Source organism: Prosopis cineraria, unplaced genomic scaffold (assembly GCF_029017545.1).
Source record: "Prosopis cineraria cultivar Desert tree isolate PC_DT_omini unplaced genomic scaffold, ASM2901754v1 PC4, whole genome shotgun sequence".
NCBI lineage: Eukaryota > Viridiplantae > Streptophyta > Magnoliopsida > Fabales > Fabaceae > Prosopis > Prosopis cineraria.
Genome location: NW_026555335.1, coordinates 2,799,665 through 2,818,438, shown reverse-complemented (window position 1 = coordinate 2,818,438; position 18,774 = coordinate 2,799,665). Strand labels below are relative to the sequence as shown.

The following is an 18,774-nucleotide window of genomic DNA, read 5'->3' as shown; positions in this document are numbered from 1 at the left end:
TTAAAGATAAGAAACGCCTCGCGGGGGTCTGGATCCGTGCAAACTGGTTCTTAAGTGGACCCCACTGATATCCATGGGTGTCAATTTAAGTCTTTGCTTATCATTGTAAATATTTATTTTTAATTAAATCAATACATATTTGCAGCTACTCTGTGCCTTTGTAATTTGTTGCTATACTTCAAGCTTCAAATCACAAGTTCGAGAGCTGGCATTCAAGAAAGATCGAGATACATTAATTTTTTTATATATTATCTATATCTATTGTATAATTAATTTTTGCTATTTATATTATTAATGTTTTAAAAATTATTTATTTTAATTTAATTAAATAAAAATATATTAAGTATATAAGATTGAGTCATGCTTTCTATAGTAATCCACCGACTTTGATAAAACTGGCAAGTGAAATGGAGGTAGTCTGTGTTGGCCAACAAAACTTAAGGAATCTGCAAGTTTGCGCTTGAATTTTTCTCAAATCGTATTCCTGGCGAACTGTACTCATTTCGAATTTCATGTGGCTCACCCTAATTACTAAAATAAAAAACAACGATATTTTGCGCCACATAGAATTTACAAACGCCAATGAATTATATGGTACTTGTAATTCTTCGAATGTTCCCTCTCTATGATTGTAGGATGAAGTGGAGGGGGTTTGGTGGAGACGGTGACTCGGGTGCCTGTACCGCCCTGTCGCCGCAGTGGGCCCAAAAATAATTGGCCGTCTTGACGATAGCTTTGCCTTGGGAAGATGAGCGCTTGTTTGAAACTGTTTCAATTTTATTATTTTAAAAATTAATATTTTATAGAATATGCTTTAAAAATAAATAATAATAATAACAATAATTAATTATTTTTTATTTTCTCTTATTTTTTAAAGTAATAATCTTAAAATACTTAAATTTATTTTTATTTTTTATTTTCTAGAGCAATATTTTATAATTTTTAAAATATTTTTTAAAAACATGTTATTAAATAATTTTTTTTTTGTTTTTTGATTTTGAAGAACAGAAAATTGAAGATAAATTTCTAAACAGGCTTAAAATCTTCTCGGCAACAAAGAAAGAAAAAATAGAAAGCAAAACATAGAGAGAATCTCCCAACCTATAATTCTTCCATGTGCACATATATCAATTACCATTAAAGAATACTATCAATAAAGTTAAAATTTGTAACTTTTTAGCATCGTGTTATTGTCTAATAATCCTTAACAAACGATCATGTTAAAGGAGTATTTTTTCTTTATTTAAAACTTGAGATGTTTGCTAACAATGGTTGAGTTTAAGAAAAGAACTAATTACTTACAGAGATATTGAACTAAGATTTGATTTCTTATTAAATGATATACTTACAATTAATGACTGACTGTATTTTAAACAATATCACTTTTAATAAAAAGACACCTATGCACAGCAAATAAAAGACGAGACGCTTCAATTTCAATTAGATCGGTAGAGCACTGTTAGACATGAAAATATTATTGTGTTTTTTTTTTTCAAAAACAAAAAAGAATGTGAGAAACCAAAGGGCATGTAGAGGAGTTTTTGTGGGGATTGTTGATGGGGTTGTGAAAAGGACGTGTTGGTTGGTGAGGGGTTAGCACCTACTACCTTGATCAGTTACGAGCTTCACTCATATCCATAGAAAAAATGAGGCACGAGACCCCCAAAAGATTCTGCCCTTAGTGGTTCAACCCCTATCCGAAACAAAACTCTCTTCTCTATGGGAGCATATTCCCCCACTTTTGTTTTCTTTTTATTTTTTAGAAAAAACAAATAAATCAAGTTGACTATGTTCATTAGATATCAAGCATACATGGCCGAGAAGCGCCTGAATTTCAATTTCTATGATGATGATGGTGATGTGCATGTCATGCTATAATTAGCACCGTGTCACTTTCTCGCCTAACCCTTCGAATTAACTACGTTAGAGTTGATGTTTACTTAGAATTATAATTATAATTATAATTATAATATCCTCGATCTCTTAACTGTTATTCAAGAAGACAAATAATGAAGCCCTTTAATTGTGTGATCAGTCATGATTGAAAGAGTAGAGTGGGGAATATAGAAATAGAGGAGGCATGAATGAGGTTTGAAGATTCAAATGATGGGGACTAGTCACCTAAGCGAAAACGGAAGAGCGAAGCAAAGGGACCATGATGAATGAAACAAGGTTTGTTTGTTTAGGTAGTGCTAGTATTCTATTAGTGTAGTAATGGGCGTAACTAATAAGCTTAATACTGCAAGTAATCTCGAAATGATTAATCAATTAACCAACTTAATGAAAAGGTCTCCCTGGTTGGTCAACGCGGAAAGGCCAGTGGAAAGGCGTGGGGGTTAGGATTACCAGCTGCTTTGTCAAAAAGATCTCATCATGGTGACTCAAGAGTGTGCGCTGCCCATCATGATTATTCAAAAAATGAACTGAAGAAACAATTTATACAATAAACAAATTTAAGGTTAAGATTATTTGCTCATCTATCCAAAATTTAATTAGAGATAACTTTTTAAAATATTTTTTATGCATTTACACAAATTTAAATATAAAATTTTATATTTATAAAATTATAATTTATTTCATAAGGATCAACACTTATTATTTATTAGTTCTACTTAAAGAGATTGGCTTTTTATTTTTAAATTTTTTATTCTTATCTTTTTTCCTCTCATCCTCCAAGAAAACATCTCTCCACTCGTGAAGAAAAGAGAGTGGAAAAATCACTCTAAAGCTCCTCATAAGGATTTTAATTATTAAAAAATTTTATAAAATTTATAAAATATTTTCAAGTCTCAAATCTCATGTATTTACAACTTAACAAAGGAAAATAAGAATTTATTAAAAGAAAATGGCAACTTGGTAAGTTATAATTTTTTTTTTGCCAAATTATAATTGCACAGAATTTGAGATTTGGTAGCAATTTGTATATTTTATGAGACTTTAAAGTAATTGAAATCCTTATATGGAATTTCTATGTAATTTTCCCAAAAGAATTCCTTTTGCTTGATTTTTTTGCTTTTTTAATGAAATATTTTTAAAAAAAAAGTTGCAGTTAGTATTTTTCTAATATTTCTGCTGAAATGCCCATGAAGAAACAGTGAACAAATTTTAAAAATGGAGCCCACTAAACATTTGTAGAGAAAAGTGTCCCTTAGAAGAAGTTTGGTGGGTTATGAATGCATATGCATCATTACTAGTGCTGATTCATGAGAGTGACGTTTGATTCAAGCGATATCCGTTGGCGCACTCCAACACAACTTGCAGGTTTGCGGAGGGATAGGGGAAGCATTCGGTTGGGTTGGAACTTGGATGACTGCCCAGCCCGTTATGCCCAGGACTTATCCACGGGCTTTCACACAAAAGAATTGAAGATAAACTCATGTTTTTAACTGAACGAGACTTTTTTCTGAAAATTTGAAGAAAAAAAAATATATTCTCATCTGTTCGCAAGGGAAATGGATCTTTCAACAGTGAAAACTAGTACCATTTTTTTTGGATTGTTCACAAGTATTCTTATATTGAGATCAATCCTATTTAACATATTGTTAGATGTTAAATATGGACAATTCTTTTGGTGAGAATTCAAACATTAATTCATCATGTTATGAAAGGCTAACCTCTTCCAATCAATAGTATGATTTTTATTAGTTCACTCAAATTTTTTTAGAACAACCAACAAATTTATTCAAAACAAAACAAAACAGCCAACAAAGATTGGCCAAATGATAAAGATTTGACCCAGAGGTAAAACTAGAGTAGGAAGTGTAAGGGTCAATTTTATAGTATATCTAGACTGAGTTATTTGAATTTTTATTATAAATTAAAAATAATTTTATAATAGAATTGATAAAAATTTTAAAGTGACAAATTATTTATAAACGTAAAAAATCAAAAGGAAAAAACATCATCTTTTGTGATTGTTGATATATTAACATTGAAATTTTTTAATAATAAATTTTGCCAAAAATTCAGGAAAATATTTTTGCAAAGAATATATATATATATATATATATATATATAAAGGAAACCTTGATTATTAAAAAAAGAAAGAAAAAAACTTATACACATTATGTTTCCAATTAAGTAAATGCCATCTATATTTTTTTATATTATTTATTACATAAAAAATTCTTGTTATTAATATTAATAACATATTTAACCTATTTTGATTTGATTGGGTAAAAATATATTAAGCATATAAGACTAAGTACATATATATTATTGTAACACTCTTAAAAATCCTTCGAATTTATTAGCTTAATAATATAGAAAAGAATCCATCGTGATAAATAAAAGATAGCTAATCCCTTTATATTTTGAAATAATGCTTTAACTTGAAATATTACCATGGCAAAAAGGGATAAAACGTAGTTTTATAAAACATTTCACTTTTTAAAATGATTATCATGATAGAAAAGGTTCTAATATGTTTATACAATAGTACGAAGAATTAAGTTAGATAAATAAATATTACCATAATAAATAAAATTAAATTTCTTAAATTGTCATTTTAAAACTTTGGGATCTCAGACATTTATAACATAAAAACAAGTGTAAAGGGTCTATATTATCCTGTTTAAAATTAAAAATATGATAAATAAAATAAAATAGGAAAAATATAAATAATTATACATTTCAAAATCTTATAATCACCCAGCAACTTTTCTAAATGACGCATTAATTTTTGTTACTACTCATATACATTTACAATTATAATTAGGTTATAATTACCCAACACAATTTATATAGACAAAACCAACATATATTTACCTAGCATTTGGCTTTGGTTTACATAACACAATATCTTATAAAGTTATCCTCCCACAAACCAAAATATCATTTTTCCACTCTAAAGCTATCTACAATTGCAAACTAAAGGCAACAACTATAGATAGAGCAATTGGTCAAACTCAACAAGCAAGCTAAAACGCATGACTCAATCATTATGCTCTTTTCAAAACACCCAACATTATCAATTATCATCAATGCCTTCATAACTATAAAAATATTTCTTAGCAATGTAAGATTTATAGTCATCCCAAAACATATAACATGTAGAAACTACTTAAAAAATCATGATCACAACCATGAATCCATATATTCAATAAAAGGGACCAAAGGAGCATGCATTAAGATGTCAATAATCACAATACCATTTTCACATCATGCTTTGCCTCCATATTGAACTTTAGTCATTCATAACATTTCATTCCATCATCAAACAAGTTCATTGCGATAAATCACACAATTCAAAACAATCACTACCAACATGCTTATATATCCATATCATCATTTTCATCACAATTAATAACATACAACTTATAATTGTAAACAATAATTATCTATAAGAATTCAACTCCCAATTATCTCAACTTTTGAGTTACCACCCCGGGCGTATACTTTGGATTCAAAGGGAGCTCAACTTTAAGAATGGTCAAATCTATAGTTAGAATCATTAAACCTCATTAATGGCTAATAATTATTAATTAGCCCTTAATCATGATTAAGGCTTGATTTCCTCATGAAGCATGGTTAAATAAAATCAATCCCAAAACTCACTTCTATTAACTTATTTAACCTTCATTAAGCTTAAATTTGATTAATTAGCATTAGAGTTGACCTTAAACCATAGTTTATTTCTATCATTAGCTTAATCTAATTTAAGAAAACTCTAGGGTTTCAAATTTAAGCATCCTTTTATGATAAAAATCATCAAAGTAACCTATAAAATTTGAACCCAATGGTTGACCATCCAAAGAAAGAAAACTCTAACCAAACCCATAATAATATCTACGGCAAAGTGAAGATTAGAGGGTAAGGGAGGGATTAGAAGTGTTACCTCAAGCCCTTGATGCCACAGAATCAAGCCCTAATAGAGAAAATGCCAAACCCTACTAAAGCTCAAGATTTTCACACCTATGTCACTCTCTGCATTTTTATTTTGCGATTGAAATTTTAATTGTAGATTTTTGGTCATTCTCCATAGACCATGGTGAATGCCTATTTCCTTGTCGTGAACTATTTCTCACTAAAACCCAATACCTTAGGCCTAGATTTGGTCCAAAACCTAATTTTGGATCCTAAATAACTCTCACACATGATTCTAGGCCCCATTTTGATCATACTTAAGTGCCTCAATAATTAATTGACCACAATCATTCAAGATTTCTCAATTAATACTTTAAATTCACAAAATTCTTAATTAAGTCCTCAACACACATATCTCCTTAATTACATCCTTAAACTCTCTTAAATACTCGATCACTCTTATTTTTTGAAATAATTCAATTAATCCTTAAATTAAATTTTTAGGATGTTACAATAAATAACCATTCTTATCTCCCTCTATTAACCTCAATTCACAATCCTCACTCGATGCTAGATCATTCAGTCAAAAGTAGACTAACTCGAACCCTTACAAGCCACCTATTAGGCCTCCAATAAGGGTGTATTATGCGGCATAAAAATACAACAACAACAAGTCTCCTAACACCTCCCACAAGTCAAGCAATTACATGTTAACGATGTACAAATATACAACATTATAATTTTCACAATTTTTTCATTTTCAACATAACATCCCCTTGGCAAAACATTTCAAAATACATATTCATAATTTCATAATTTTTTCATAAACATAACAATATAATTTTTCTCAACAACATTTCAATATAATTTCTCAGTAATCACAAAAATAATAGTAGGCAGCTCTAATCACAAATTAAAGCATGGTTGTCTTGTAGCTTCAACAATAATTTACCCCTCACAACTTTCCTCTCACCACAATCTTTACCAATAATACAATTTACATAAGGCATGTTTTTATAATATATCAACTTCAGTTATTGAGATCGATAAAATAACTATAATCATAGAGTTAGATGATATAACTTGCACTTTTAATTTTATTATTTATACCATTTCTAAAGTTAGTATGACTAACCAAAATTCTAACATTATTCTAACAAATTATAAACATCAATGAGTTATGACTTATGACTAGCCTATAATTCATTTTTAGTATCATCATTTTTCTCTTTTTCATTCCATAAATTCATACAAAAATATTTCATAAATAAAAAATTTAGTCTCATGTTACAAATCATCATTCTAGCGCCTTACAATCATTCTAAACCTAAAAAACTCCCAATCATCATAAAGAAATTTAATTTTCTCTAAACTTTATTTTCTTTAAAAATCTCAATTCACTGTTACAAGTAAATTTATCCATCCCAATTATATTCTTATCATTCAACAACCTCATTTTACTCATTATAGCTATTAAACAATAATCATTTTCCCAGATCATCCTTAATCCAAAATTTCAACATTTACAATACCTACAAAAATTACTAATATTTACACTCAATTATAAACCTCAAAATCAATCTATTTAATCATCAATATAACCTAAAATAAACCTTTAAATTTGAATAAATCACCACCATATTCATAAATCACACTTTTCTCAATTAAAACATAACTTAAATTCTTCAACTCAACTATTTAGGCAAATATATTATTCTACCATCATTAGATTCATTAAAAACTAAGTAATTAATTAAAATACCTAAAACTCAAATTTTACCAAACCTTAGGTTTTCCACTATCAAGAAATTAAAAACTAAAGAGGATATGTAACTAATAAAGATATTTACAATAATTACATAACCTTGAAAAGCTCAAAATCTCATCTAAAATATTCTATTATGAAATTTTGAATAAAATTCACTCCCTTATTCTCTCCGTGCTCATTGTATCTCTCCTTCTCTCTTAGACGTCACAGAGGAGAGAAGAAAGAATAAAGAAGAGAGAGAATGGTGGGGTGATTTTAAAATATGGGCGTGGTTCTTGTGATAAATTCACCCTTCATCATTCTTTTCCTCTCTAGGGGGTGTTTGGTTGGAGTGAAGGGGAGAGATTTTGCTCCCTCTCCTTGTTTGGTTTGAAGAATTAGAAGGAAGAATTTCCTCTCCCCTCCAAATTGGGGGGATTGAGAAAGGAGAGGTAAAATTTTTCATACCCTAATCCATATGCTCTTCGTGATAAGTTTAAAAAATACAAATATAATTTTACATTATATCAACATTAATAAAATGAGGGTAAAATTGTTCATATATAATAATTTTTTTCCTCCCCTCCCCTCCCCTCGAACCAAACATATCTTGATGTATTCTCTCAACTTTTGCCACTTTAATCCATCTTATTTCTTTATTTTTTTGTTGTTTTTATCTTCCTTCCTTTCTGTATCTTTCTTATTTTCATCCTCTTCCCCCACCCACATTAGTCATATTCCTAATTTCTTTTTATTCCACTTCTTTTCAAAAATCATGTCCCATGATATTATAAATTCTCAAATCATCTTGTATAATTTTCTATAATTTTTCAAGACTTTCATAAAATCTCAAGGACCAAAAATTTAATTTCTAATTTTTCTTGAATATAATTTTAATAAAATTTTAAATTAGAAGCACTCAAGTGTAAGATTAATTTATATAGTTTAATTTAACCCCCCTTAGCCTTATTAACTCTCTTTATTTTTTTTTCAAAAATTATTTATTGGAATTAGGATCTTAAAATTAGCTAAGATAATTACATGATAATTTATAATTACCACAAAATAATTCACCCATACTGTTACTTAAATCCTAAGAATAAAATTGAACTGTTACACTTGTCTTGTAAAAAATTCACACTTTATAATTTAAAAAAATGATTAACAATAAAAATTAAAAGGAATTAGTAATGTATTCATATTTTTATTTACTATTATTTGTAAAGAAAAAGAGATAAATAAAAGTGATTGATATTAAAGCAAATATTTGTTTTATTGAGTGAAAAGATAGCACGAGCATGTGCAATGAAAAATTTGGACCCAGCTTCTCTCCACTTCTTTCTCTCTCCACTTTCTCTCCACTTCCCATCTCAACCGTTGGATTTATTTTTGAACGGTTGAGATTTGATATTTCATAAAATTATTATTATATTTATTTTTTATAAAATTTTATATTTTAATAATAATTTTATGAAATATCAAATCTCAACCGTTAAAAATAATCTAATGGTTGAGATGGAAAGTGGAGAAAATTAAGTCCGAAAAATTTAAGCTAAAGGACGAAATTGAAAAATTGAGAGGTCAAAGAAGTAATTTGACTCCTTAAAAACCCATACCCCATTGGCAATTAATTTTTTTTTTAAAAATCTGGGGCCACTGCCAGTGGCCCCTCCAAGGATAACTTAACTTAAGTGTACTCTTGATTTGATTTATAATTTATACGGTTTTGATTTTATTGTTGATATGAGAATTTTATTGGTGATAATTTATAATACTAATATACGTGCTTTTGGTTTTATTGGGCAAAAGTTAATTTGTCAAATATTCATTTAACAAAAATTAATTGTTATAATAAAATGTGTATTTGGATATATTATTACAAAAGTTAATTTAGTAAACTAAAACTTGTTTAGATTAATGATGATTTCAATTTTGACTATACAACAACTAAAAAAGATATTAATTTATAATAATTTTTAATTTTTATTATACAAATATAATATATTAAAAATATTTAAAATACAAGAATAACATGGTCAATTACAAAATTAAGTACATATTTATTCCGCTCGTTAAATGTTCCCAACTTTCATATGTGTTTGAAATTTAACTTGAAGTTACTTTTGAAAATCTACTTCCAAACCACATTTAAGAATACTTTTCAAAAGTATATTTTCCTGCATACTCTCTAGATTAAAAATATAAGGTATTTTTAATCGAATCTCACCTCCTAATAAAGTAGTTACTTATTTTCAAACTAACCCCATCTTTTCATATTTATTCCTATTAAATATCCTACAATAAATATAAAGTCATTCATCAGTAGAAGTATTTTTGAAAAAAAGATAATGATTATACTTAAAAGACTAAAAATATTTTATATTTTTAAATAGAGAGAGTATTTGATATTTAGACAGCTTTGTTTATCTCAAATAATAAAATATGTTTTTTCATATGTTAGATGTAGTTCACTCAAACAATCATTATGTGGGCTTTTTTTTTTTTTGAAAAAAAATTTAAAATTTATTTGGATAAATGTTTTTCATTTAGTTATTTTTAAAATTGTTTTATTTTTTTTAAAAAAATAAAAACAACTTTAAATTCATTTTGTTTTATTTTTTTTTAAGTATAATACATTTAATTATTAAAAATTATAGTTACCACAAATGATTTCTATTATTAATCATTCCCATTAATTATTTATAATTATCATTATCAATTTATTTTTAATTCTAAAACTGTTCTTTAATTAACATAATCAAACAAATTTTATTTTATTTTTTCAAAACAATTTAAAAATTATATTATAAAATATTTTTTAAAAATAAAAAATGAGAAAAAAAATTAAATAGGTGTAATATCTCCGTTCTTTGTAATTATCATCGAAGCTACAATGGGTGGCAATTGAGGGGAAAAACAAGTCTTAAAAAGAATATGTGGGCCAGGGGCTGAAATGGCTAGAATGTGCCTGCCTTTTTTAAACCCTTATTATTTCAAATCCTTACTCAATTCTTTTGTAATTTGACTGAAATTCATAAAAGTTTGATCGATCTGCTAATGGTAATTGGATTGGACTATGAAAGTTGACGGAAATAAGCCGCCATCGTGGACTGAGACTAGACGATCGACTTTCATTGAAACTGAATATAAAATGATGACCAGGATAGGACGGTCGACTTTCACTGGAATCAAACTAACGACGATGATGGAAATTGGATGGCCAACTTCCTTTGAGACTGGACCAATAGCGACTATAGGGAGAGGAAGGCCGACTTCTAGTGGGACCAGATTAAAGACAACCACCGGCACCGGATTGAGAGAGATGATGTGGACCAGGCAACTGACTTCCATTGAGACTAGGCAGACTTCCGCTGAGATTGGACGATCAACTTCCATTGCAACCAGACCTAAGACGACCACTGCGACCAGATTGACACGACCATGGAGACCGGACGATTAACTTCCATTTAGTCTAGTCTGCAGTCTCGATATCCTGATCATTGCTATTGTTGATCCTGTTGGATGTTGTTGGTTTGGGCTTGGTGGTCGCAGTCAATACAATCTCGATGAAAGTCAACCTTTTAGTCTCGGTCATCACTGTTGATCATGTCCTGATGGAAGTCGGCTATTCAATTCCCATCGTCGTCTTCTGTCTTGTCCATGTGAAAATTAGCTGTCCAGTTCTCGTTGTCACCATCGGTCTAGTCCTGATGGAAGTTGGTTGTCCCATCTCGATCGTCGCTGTTATTACAATCTCAATCGGCTTTGATAGTTTGATCTTGGTGAAAGTTGGTCATTTGAATTGTCGACTTTGACCAATCATCCAAATTTCTTTTAAATTCAAATATAAATTTAAAATTTAAAATTTTACTTTAAATACAAATAAATGATTTTAATATTTTAATTTAAATTTTTTTAATATCATTCAAATAAAAAAGTTAAAATTTATAAATTTTAAATGTAAGATTTTAAATATAAAATTTTAAATTTAAATTTATTTATCCAAACACAACCTAAAATCTTTATTTTGTCCGACCCCTACACTTCCTTTGAGTAAATAAAAGATTAATGTCCCGTGCATGTATTGCAAGGAGTCTTAAATTTATTCTCGGAGTGGAATTCCAGATAAGATAGGCTACTTTGTATTTTTGGCTAAATAAGACAAGCTACTACAATCATCTTTTTATACCGTGCTTGATGACATGCCTGGTGACGCACTTGTTGGTCAAACAAAATTAAACTCAAACCCACCTTTGTTTCACGCCATCGTATCATATCTCCCCTTCTATAAAACTCGCGCAAGGTCTGAAATCTGCCATTCCGATCGCCATTTGCATCCAGTAATACAGAAGCACCCTGTGCTTTGAAAACCCGCCAAGCTTGACCTCGGCCTCAAATGGAACGGGGACCGTCCAAGAACTTGCAGGGCTTAAAACCTACGTCACAGGACCTCCTAATTTCAAACGAGCCATCCTTTTAATTTCTGATGTCTTTGGTGCGAAACTATCCGATTCTGATATCATTCTCAACTAGTTGTTCACTGTTCAGTCACTTGCAGTATTTTCTTTTCTTTCTTTCTTTCTTTCTTTTTTTTTTTTTAAATTTTCTTGGCCAACTATTTCATGTTTAATTTAATTTAATTTGCCACGAGTCTGAACCTGATTTTTTTTTTTACGTAAAATCATTTAAAACAAAGTTCAAAGAAAGGCCAACATGAGTGTGTTCCCTTGCCAAAAATGATGCTATAACGTTGCCCTGGCTCCAAGTTCTAGTCACTATTCTGATGAGAATCGATAGCTCTTAAACGTGAATGCCAATTTACATTCACTACTAACGCATTTAGTCTGCACCGAGGAAATGGAAATTTTAGGTGATTTAGCGATTATACTGTTTGAAGATGCTCGCAGTGAAAATTTTAAATTTAACATTATGTTGTTTTGAAATTATTTGCAGGGTTTGAAGCGCCACTTCTAAGGTAACGATATTTTCACAACCTTGTCTCCTTCAGGAAATGAAAGCACCAAATACTTTCGGTGTAAAGGATTTGACATTATCTTGCTGTAAAGGAAACTTGCGGACAAAGTGGCAGCAGAGGGATTCTTGGTGGTTGTTCCTGATCTTCTGTACGGTGACTACTTTGATCCACACAATCCTCAATGTGATAGAGACACGTGGAGAAAGGCTCATGGGACGGTTAATTTGATGCCTGGAGATGCGAATCCTTTCACTTGTTCATCTGCTTAAAGGTTCTACTATTACAACTATATCATGCGGTATATGATTTATTGTCCTCATAGGATAAAGGACATGAAGATACGAAACCTCTTATTGCTGCTCTTTCAAGTAAAGGTGTCACTGCCATAGGACTGCAGGTTTCTGCTGGGAAGGCGAGTTATTTCTCTGTGAACAATATTATATTTCAATTAGCATCAGGGAAAAAGCCAATCATTGTTGTGCCTTGAGTTATTGAAAACGGTCTTTCACGGAGTAGGCAAAAGTATGTTAAACTTGCTACATTTGTCCAGGGGTTGTGGTAGCAAAATTAGCCACGTTCGATGACATTTAGGCTGCAGTTCTGCTGCATCCCGGTGCCATCACAGTTGATGAAATTAATGGTAAATTTGCGCTTTCCGTTATTCTAAGTTCATATTATAAACAATGAATTCACTACGGTGATTGGTGACATTTTCCCCCGTGTTTTTTCCCCAGAGGCCAAGGTTCCTATTGCTATATTGGGAGCTGAAGTTGACAACTATTTCCCTGCAGAAAAGTTGAAGTAATATGGGAAGATATTGTCTGCAAAAGCACAGGTGAGAAGTTCTGAGGGGACCATTTTCTTCCCTTGCTAATGTTCCCTAAACCTTTAAAGAAGCTGGTCCATCATCCTGAGGTTTTAAATTCTTCTAGCAGAGAAGAAGCACCATTATTATCAAGTATTGCATAAATAAAAGACGATGTTCTGGAGATCCATTTTTAGTCTCTATAACCATCTTGACATATCAAGTCTAAAATATGAACAGGCGCATTACTTTAAATTTTCTGTGTCTGTAGTTTGACAGCTTCGTGAAGATATACCCAGGTGTGTCTCATGGGTGGACGGTAAGGTACAACGCAGACATTGAGTCAGCTGTCAAGAGTGCAGAAGAGGCTCATCAGGACATGTTGAATTGGTTTACCAAGCACATCAAGTGAAGTCGAATTGTTCTGTTATTAGATTCCTATGTTTCTGGAGGTCTCAGGTGTGAATGTTGTGTACTACTAATTACTAATTAAACATTAATATTTTGTGACGTTAGAGTCAAAACTATTGTTAGAAACCTAATGGTGGTCTATGTAATTTAACATGCTTGTTATTTCTTCATTGGTAGTGGGATAAGGTTTGTTGTATGTTGTGTGCTTTCTTCATTGAATGTGTTTGGCATTTGGCAGCAGAAGGATGTTTGCTTGGGAAGAATGGTCGACAAAATTGAAAAACAAATTAAACAGAAGAGACACAAAATTTACGTAGCCAAGCATAAGCCTATGGCCACGGTTGAAGGGGGAGCAAAATCCACTAAATGAAAGGAATTATGTATTGCCATGTTGTTTCTGAGGACGCTAGAAATGAGTTCTTGAGGCTTTATTTATAGGGTGAAAAACTTGGCCGCCCAAAAAAAAAAAAAAATCAATGGTCAAGATAATTTACTTGATAGCCAAGAAAACTTGGTGGCCAAGGATCCAAGGTCCAAATAGGCTTGTTGCTTTGGATCCAATTAGGTTGGAAAGCCAAGTCACAAATTATTTACTGCTTCCACCTCTCTACGGGAACAGCTCAATTAGTTCATGTTCATATGACAACACTACAAATGCTGGCACTGGTGAAAGACAGCATATATAACAGGATACAGCTTATAACCGGGCGTGTGTTCAAATGCCTGAAAACTTAACCAAGATTTCATGGGGGAAAGCTTTAACCTGCTTTGACCTGCAGTTGGATCTAATTGCACAAACTTTTTGCACAATATAAAGGGGAAAATGATAGACTAATCGCAGATACTTTTTTCCCCTCTTCAAATGTGGTTTAACTATCGTTTTTTCATTACATTAGATTTATCATAAAAATTGAGAGATTTGCGATGGCGAGTTCATGTTTCGCAAGAAGCAATGTTCGTTTTTCCTACGTAGACTTCAAATTAAGAATTGTAGGATGAAACATTTGACCGTAGTTTTTAATGAATTTAAGTAAGGCGTCGTCAATTGCTTGCTCCGCATCAATATCTTAAAGAAATGGTTAGAATATAACAAATGGATTGCTGGAATTTATCTTTCTTGTGAGGTCCAGTCTTACTTCCATTTCAAAAGGAGTAACAGTTAGGCAACCCGGGTTGCTCATCTTGATATGCCCGCGCGCGCGCGCACATATAGACACACCTGGAAGTGTCAGAAAACGATATTAAGCATTGCAGAAATTACAGGTGAAGAATGTCAGGCCCAGAGTGCTGCTCAAACCCACCGATCCTGGACCCAAACTCTGGAGCAGGCCACGTTCAAAGACTCGGTGGCCTCAACTCTTACGTCACCAGCCTCTCCGATTCTAAGCACGCCGTTCTTTTGGTGTCAGAAGTTTTTGGTATCTTTTAATCAACATAATTTTTCTACCTCTTGCTCTTAGAATATTCAAATCCTTCCATGTTCTGTACTCAAGATTGTCAGGGTAGTTATGGTGTGTACTGGTCAGCTTTGAATCTTTAGTTTTATTGAGATTACACTTAGCCGTTTCGTTTGATGCATGGAATTATTCTTCTTCACGATGATAAGTTTTCTCTGATATGCACTTATCTTTATGTTGTTTCATTCCTTCCGACACAAACATCGCTATAGACTTTTTGCTTGCCTCAGTCCTTTCAATGAGTACAAAACACAGTTACAAATCTTTGTTGTTTTATTTGTTTTATTCCTGTTTACGACTGTATATTTCCCTGACATATATTTGACTTTATGTGTACAACTTATCTTGCAGGATATGAAGCTCCGAAGCTAAGGTATGTCTATTTTTTGCTTATATTATCTAACTTCGATTATATTGTGAAGCAGTTTTTTCCCCTCCTGTTTTCCTCATCAAGCTGAAAGCTATATCTGAATTAATTTGTATTATGTAGCCTACATCTTAAAATTCGTTCTCTGCAGTCACAATCACAAAGTGGTATCCGCTGGAACTGAGGGATTTATAATCAACAGTTTTTCTCACGCGCTAGAAGAATGACATGTTGAAATCATGATGTAAAAGTACTTCATTCTCCTGCTTGCTGTGTAGATGGTCACACAGTGGGATTTGATTCAGATACTATTACATTCGTTTTCAACAACTATCACAGTACCACATCTTCCTTACAAAACTAGAATAGAGACACTGAATGTTATAGTTCTTAATCCTCAGGGAATATGAATGCCTCACTTTATCAGGAAATGTTGCTTACAGCTTATAAGTTTCTCATGGTTTCGTTTATTGTACCACCAAATATTGGAAGTATATTGGTTGTATTATATTTCTCTGAAACTAATGCTATTTGTTTCTCGTTGAACAGGAAGCTTGCAGACAAGATTGCCGCTAAAGGGTACTACGTAGTGGTTCCTGACTTCTTGCATGGAGATCCCTTTGCCTACGAAAATGCCAGCAGACCTCTGCCAGTTTGGCTAAAAGATCATGAGCCAGTTAATTCTTACTTTCTGTCATTATATTGAAAACCAATCATTGGTCTCATTATTGAGAATCTAACGACGCTCAACTTCAAAAATCTATGATTTAATAAAAGATTTGGATTCTGTATTGTTTATGAATATGACTGCAACGCGTTACTCTCTGATTATTTGACACCATATTGATAGGACAAAGCATTTGAAGATGCAAAACAAGTAATCGAAGCCTTGAAAAGTACGGGAGTTTTGGCTATTGGGGCTGCATCTTTTTGTTGGGGTGGTGAGTGACTTATTGTTTGCCCTTTTATTTCCCCTTTTTTTGTCATATAACTTTTTTTAGTTCCACAGAAATATACTTAGTGGATGAATTTGGTCGCATGAATCGCAATTGTGTTGAATATTGACTAATGACTGGATTCAATGGTGTTCATATTTTCCTCTTCTCAGCAAAGTGTGTTGTAGAACTTGCTAAGTCTGGAATGATTCAAGCTGCGTTGCTATTTCATCCATCATTTGTCACTGTGGATGATATCAAGGGTATATAATTTTATATGATTTTATTTTCTGCAACGTTGAGTTATTATTAGAACACCCTTTCACAAATCGAGCAATTAACTTTAAAAACTGCTCTTCTTCCTTGTATATTTTCAATTAACTTATTTTCAATTCTTTTTTTTTCAATAAAAAAAAACTCCTGGACCAAAGAAATATCAGCAAGGCATAAATTCAAGGGTAGATTAAATCATTGGGTGTTGTTTTCAGGGGTTAATATACCAATTGCAATACTTGGAGCTGAGATTGACCAATATTGCCCTCCGGAACTAGTGAAACAGTTTGAAGAGGTCCTAACTGCTAAACTTGGGGTAGGATGACGCCTTCCATGTTTTCTGTTTTAACAGTAGTTTTTCCTTGTGCGGAAAGTTTCTATCTATGGATGATAATAATCTCTATTTCATTCGTGTGTTTGTGTGTTCAATTTTACCGTTCCTTCTAATAAGAATCTCCTTTTTGGCATCTCAGAAACGAGCATTAACACCATCATCTCAAGTTTTTTCACACCCTTCTTTGGGAAATTGTTAGTTGCATTGTGTGCATCAGTTTGTTTTACTTTTATTATGTTGCTACTTGTTAGCTGCACTGCATTGTGTTACTGCCTGTGAAGCACCAACGAATTTTGCAGTGTCTTGTTCTATATTCATGTAAGTATCTTTGCTTGTTAAATTGTGGCTGAGGAACAAAGATTATTGTTGTTCTCAGGATGATTGCGATGTGAAGGTGGTTCCCAAGGTGTCTCATGGATGGACTGTGAGGTACAACATTGAAGATGAAGCAGCTGTGATGGCTGCAGAGGAGGCCCATCAGAAATTATTCGCTTGGTTTGCTAAGCATGTTCACTAAATTTACTAGTTTTAAAAACACAACTGCTTGTGATGAACAAGAACAACTGGCCTTTTGCAGCCATTTTGTTGAAGCTGACAGACATGGAGTAGCCACGCTTAGACATGCAATGTCAAGAAAAGAAAGATTGCTCTATGATGAGGAAAAGTTATCCCAATATATCATATTTTATTTTATCGTCAGTTCTTTGTGTATTTGCCTTGTAAGAGAAGATTATAGCTTTGGTTCTTATATATCAGAATAAATGGTTGTTACCTTTTGCTAATATATATGTATTGTCGGCAAGGCTTAAAATATCCTCCACTCATGTCTAATGTAGGGTGTGAGAGTAAAATGTAGACTTTTCATAACTAAATTTGCTCCACTGCATTTGGTATTTTAAGAAAAATCTTTATTTTATTTTAAATTTTATTTAATTTATCCTGAAATTAATAACTAGCCTCCTAAAATTTACTAAAATGTTAAAAACCCAAAATTATAGAAAATAAGGAAATAAAACTTGCAATATTTATGACTTATAAATAATATAGTGCTCAGTAACTTCGGCAAAGCGAAAGGTGGGCAATCACGTAGCTCATGGTCATGGCACAGGAATCGACTGTTTTGGGGAGTAGAAATAAAATTTCAGAAAAATAACTGCTAAGAAAACATAAATCAAGCTTGAGAAAAAAAAAGGGGGGGGGGGCTTGAGGATACTGCTTTAAGGGATCCAGTTTGGATGCTTGTCACAGTGATGAGCATTATGGTGATTATAGCTGTGATGATATTTGGACCATCCATATTTTGATTTAGATGGTACAGATTTAAACTATTATTATATATTATATTTATTAAAATAAAAATTTATAAAAACTATAAAATAATTTTAATAATTTTTTATTTTTACTATGATTTAGATTTAATTTGTAGGGTCTACTTTAATATTAAAATTTTTATAATTGATATATATTGACTATTCAAATGTACTCTGCATATTCCAAATTTAATCTAACATTAATACGGACTGTGCAGAGTACATTTACATAGTCAATATACATTAATTATAAAAATTTTAATATTAAATTGCACCTTTCAAATTAAATCTAGATCATATTAAAAATAAAAAAAATTTATTAAAATTATTTTATAATTTTTATTTTAATAAATAT

General features: G+C 31.4%; 2 protein-coding genes across 8 annotated transcripts; both read left to right on the top strand.

Moving 5' to 3' along the window:
- The first annotated feature begins 11,118 nt into the window (after window positions 1–11,118).
- Window positions 11,119–13,744, top strand: LOC129308344 (uncharacterized). Its single transcript, XM_054949422.1, has 5 exons — window positions 11,119–11,344; window positions 12,506–12,527; window positions 12,619–12,745; window positions 12,850–12,939; window positions 13,604–13,744. The coding sequence occupies exons 1-5, from the start codon at window positions 11,119–11,121 to the stop codon at window positions 13,742–13,744; spliced, it is 606 nt and encodes a 201-aa protein (XP_054805397.1).
- Window positions 11,775–17,922, top strand: LOC129308791 (endo-1,3;1,4-beta-D-glucanase-like). Of its 7 annotated transcripts, none has more exons than XM_054950158.1 (11): window positions 11,775–12,047; window positions 12,506–12,527; window positions 12,619–13,167; window positions 13,262–13,362; window positions 13,604–15,161; window positions 15,552–15,573; window positions 16,117–16,243; window positions 16,418–16,508; window positions 16,676–16,765; window positions 16,991–17,091; window positions 17,486–17,922. In XM_054950158.1, exons 5-11 carry the CDS (start codon window positions 15,014–15,016, stop codon window positions 17,624–17,626), a joined length of 720 nt encoding a protein of 239 aa, XP_054806133.1. In that variant the 5' UTR covers window positions 11,775–12,047; window positions 12,506–12,527; window positions 12,619–13,167; window positions 13,262–13,362; window positions 13,604–15,013; the 3' UTR covers window positions 17,627–17,922. The 7 variants fall into 7 exon arrangements, with proteins under 7 accessions (XP_054806133.1, XP_054806134.1, XP_054806136.1 ...); XM_054950161.1 differs by lacking the exon at window positions 11,775–12,047 and adding an exon at window positions 12,054–12,422; XM_054950159.1 differs by having other exon boundaries at window positions 12,506–13,167.
- Window positions 17,923–18,774: the final 852 nt, after the last annotated feature.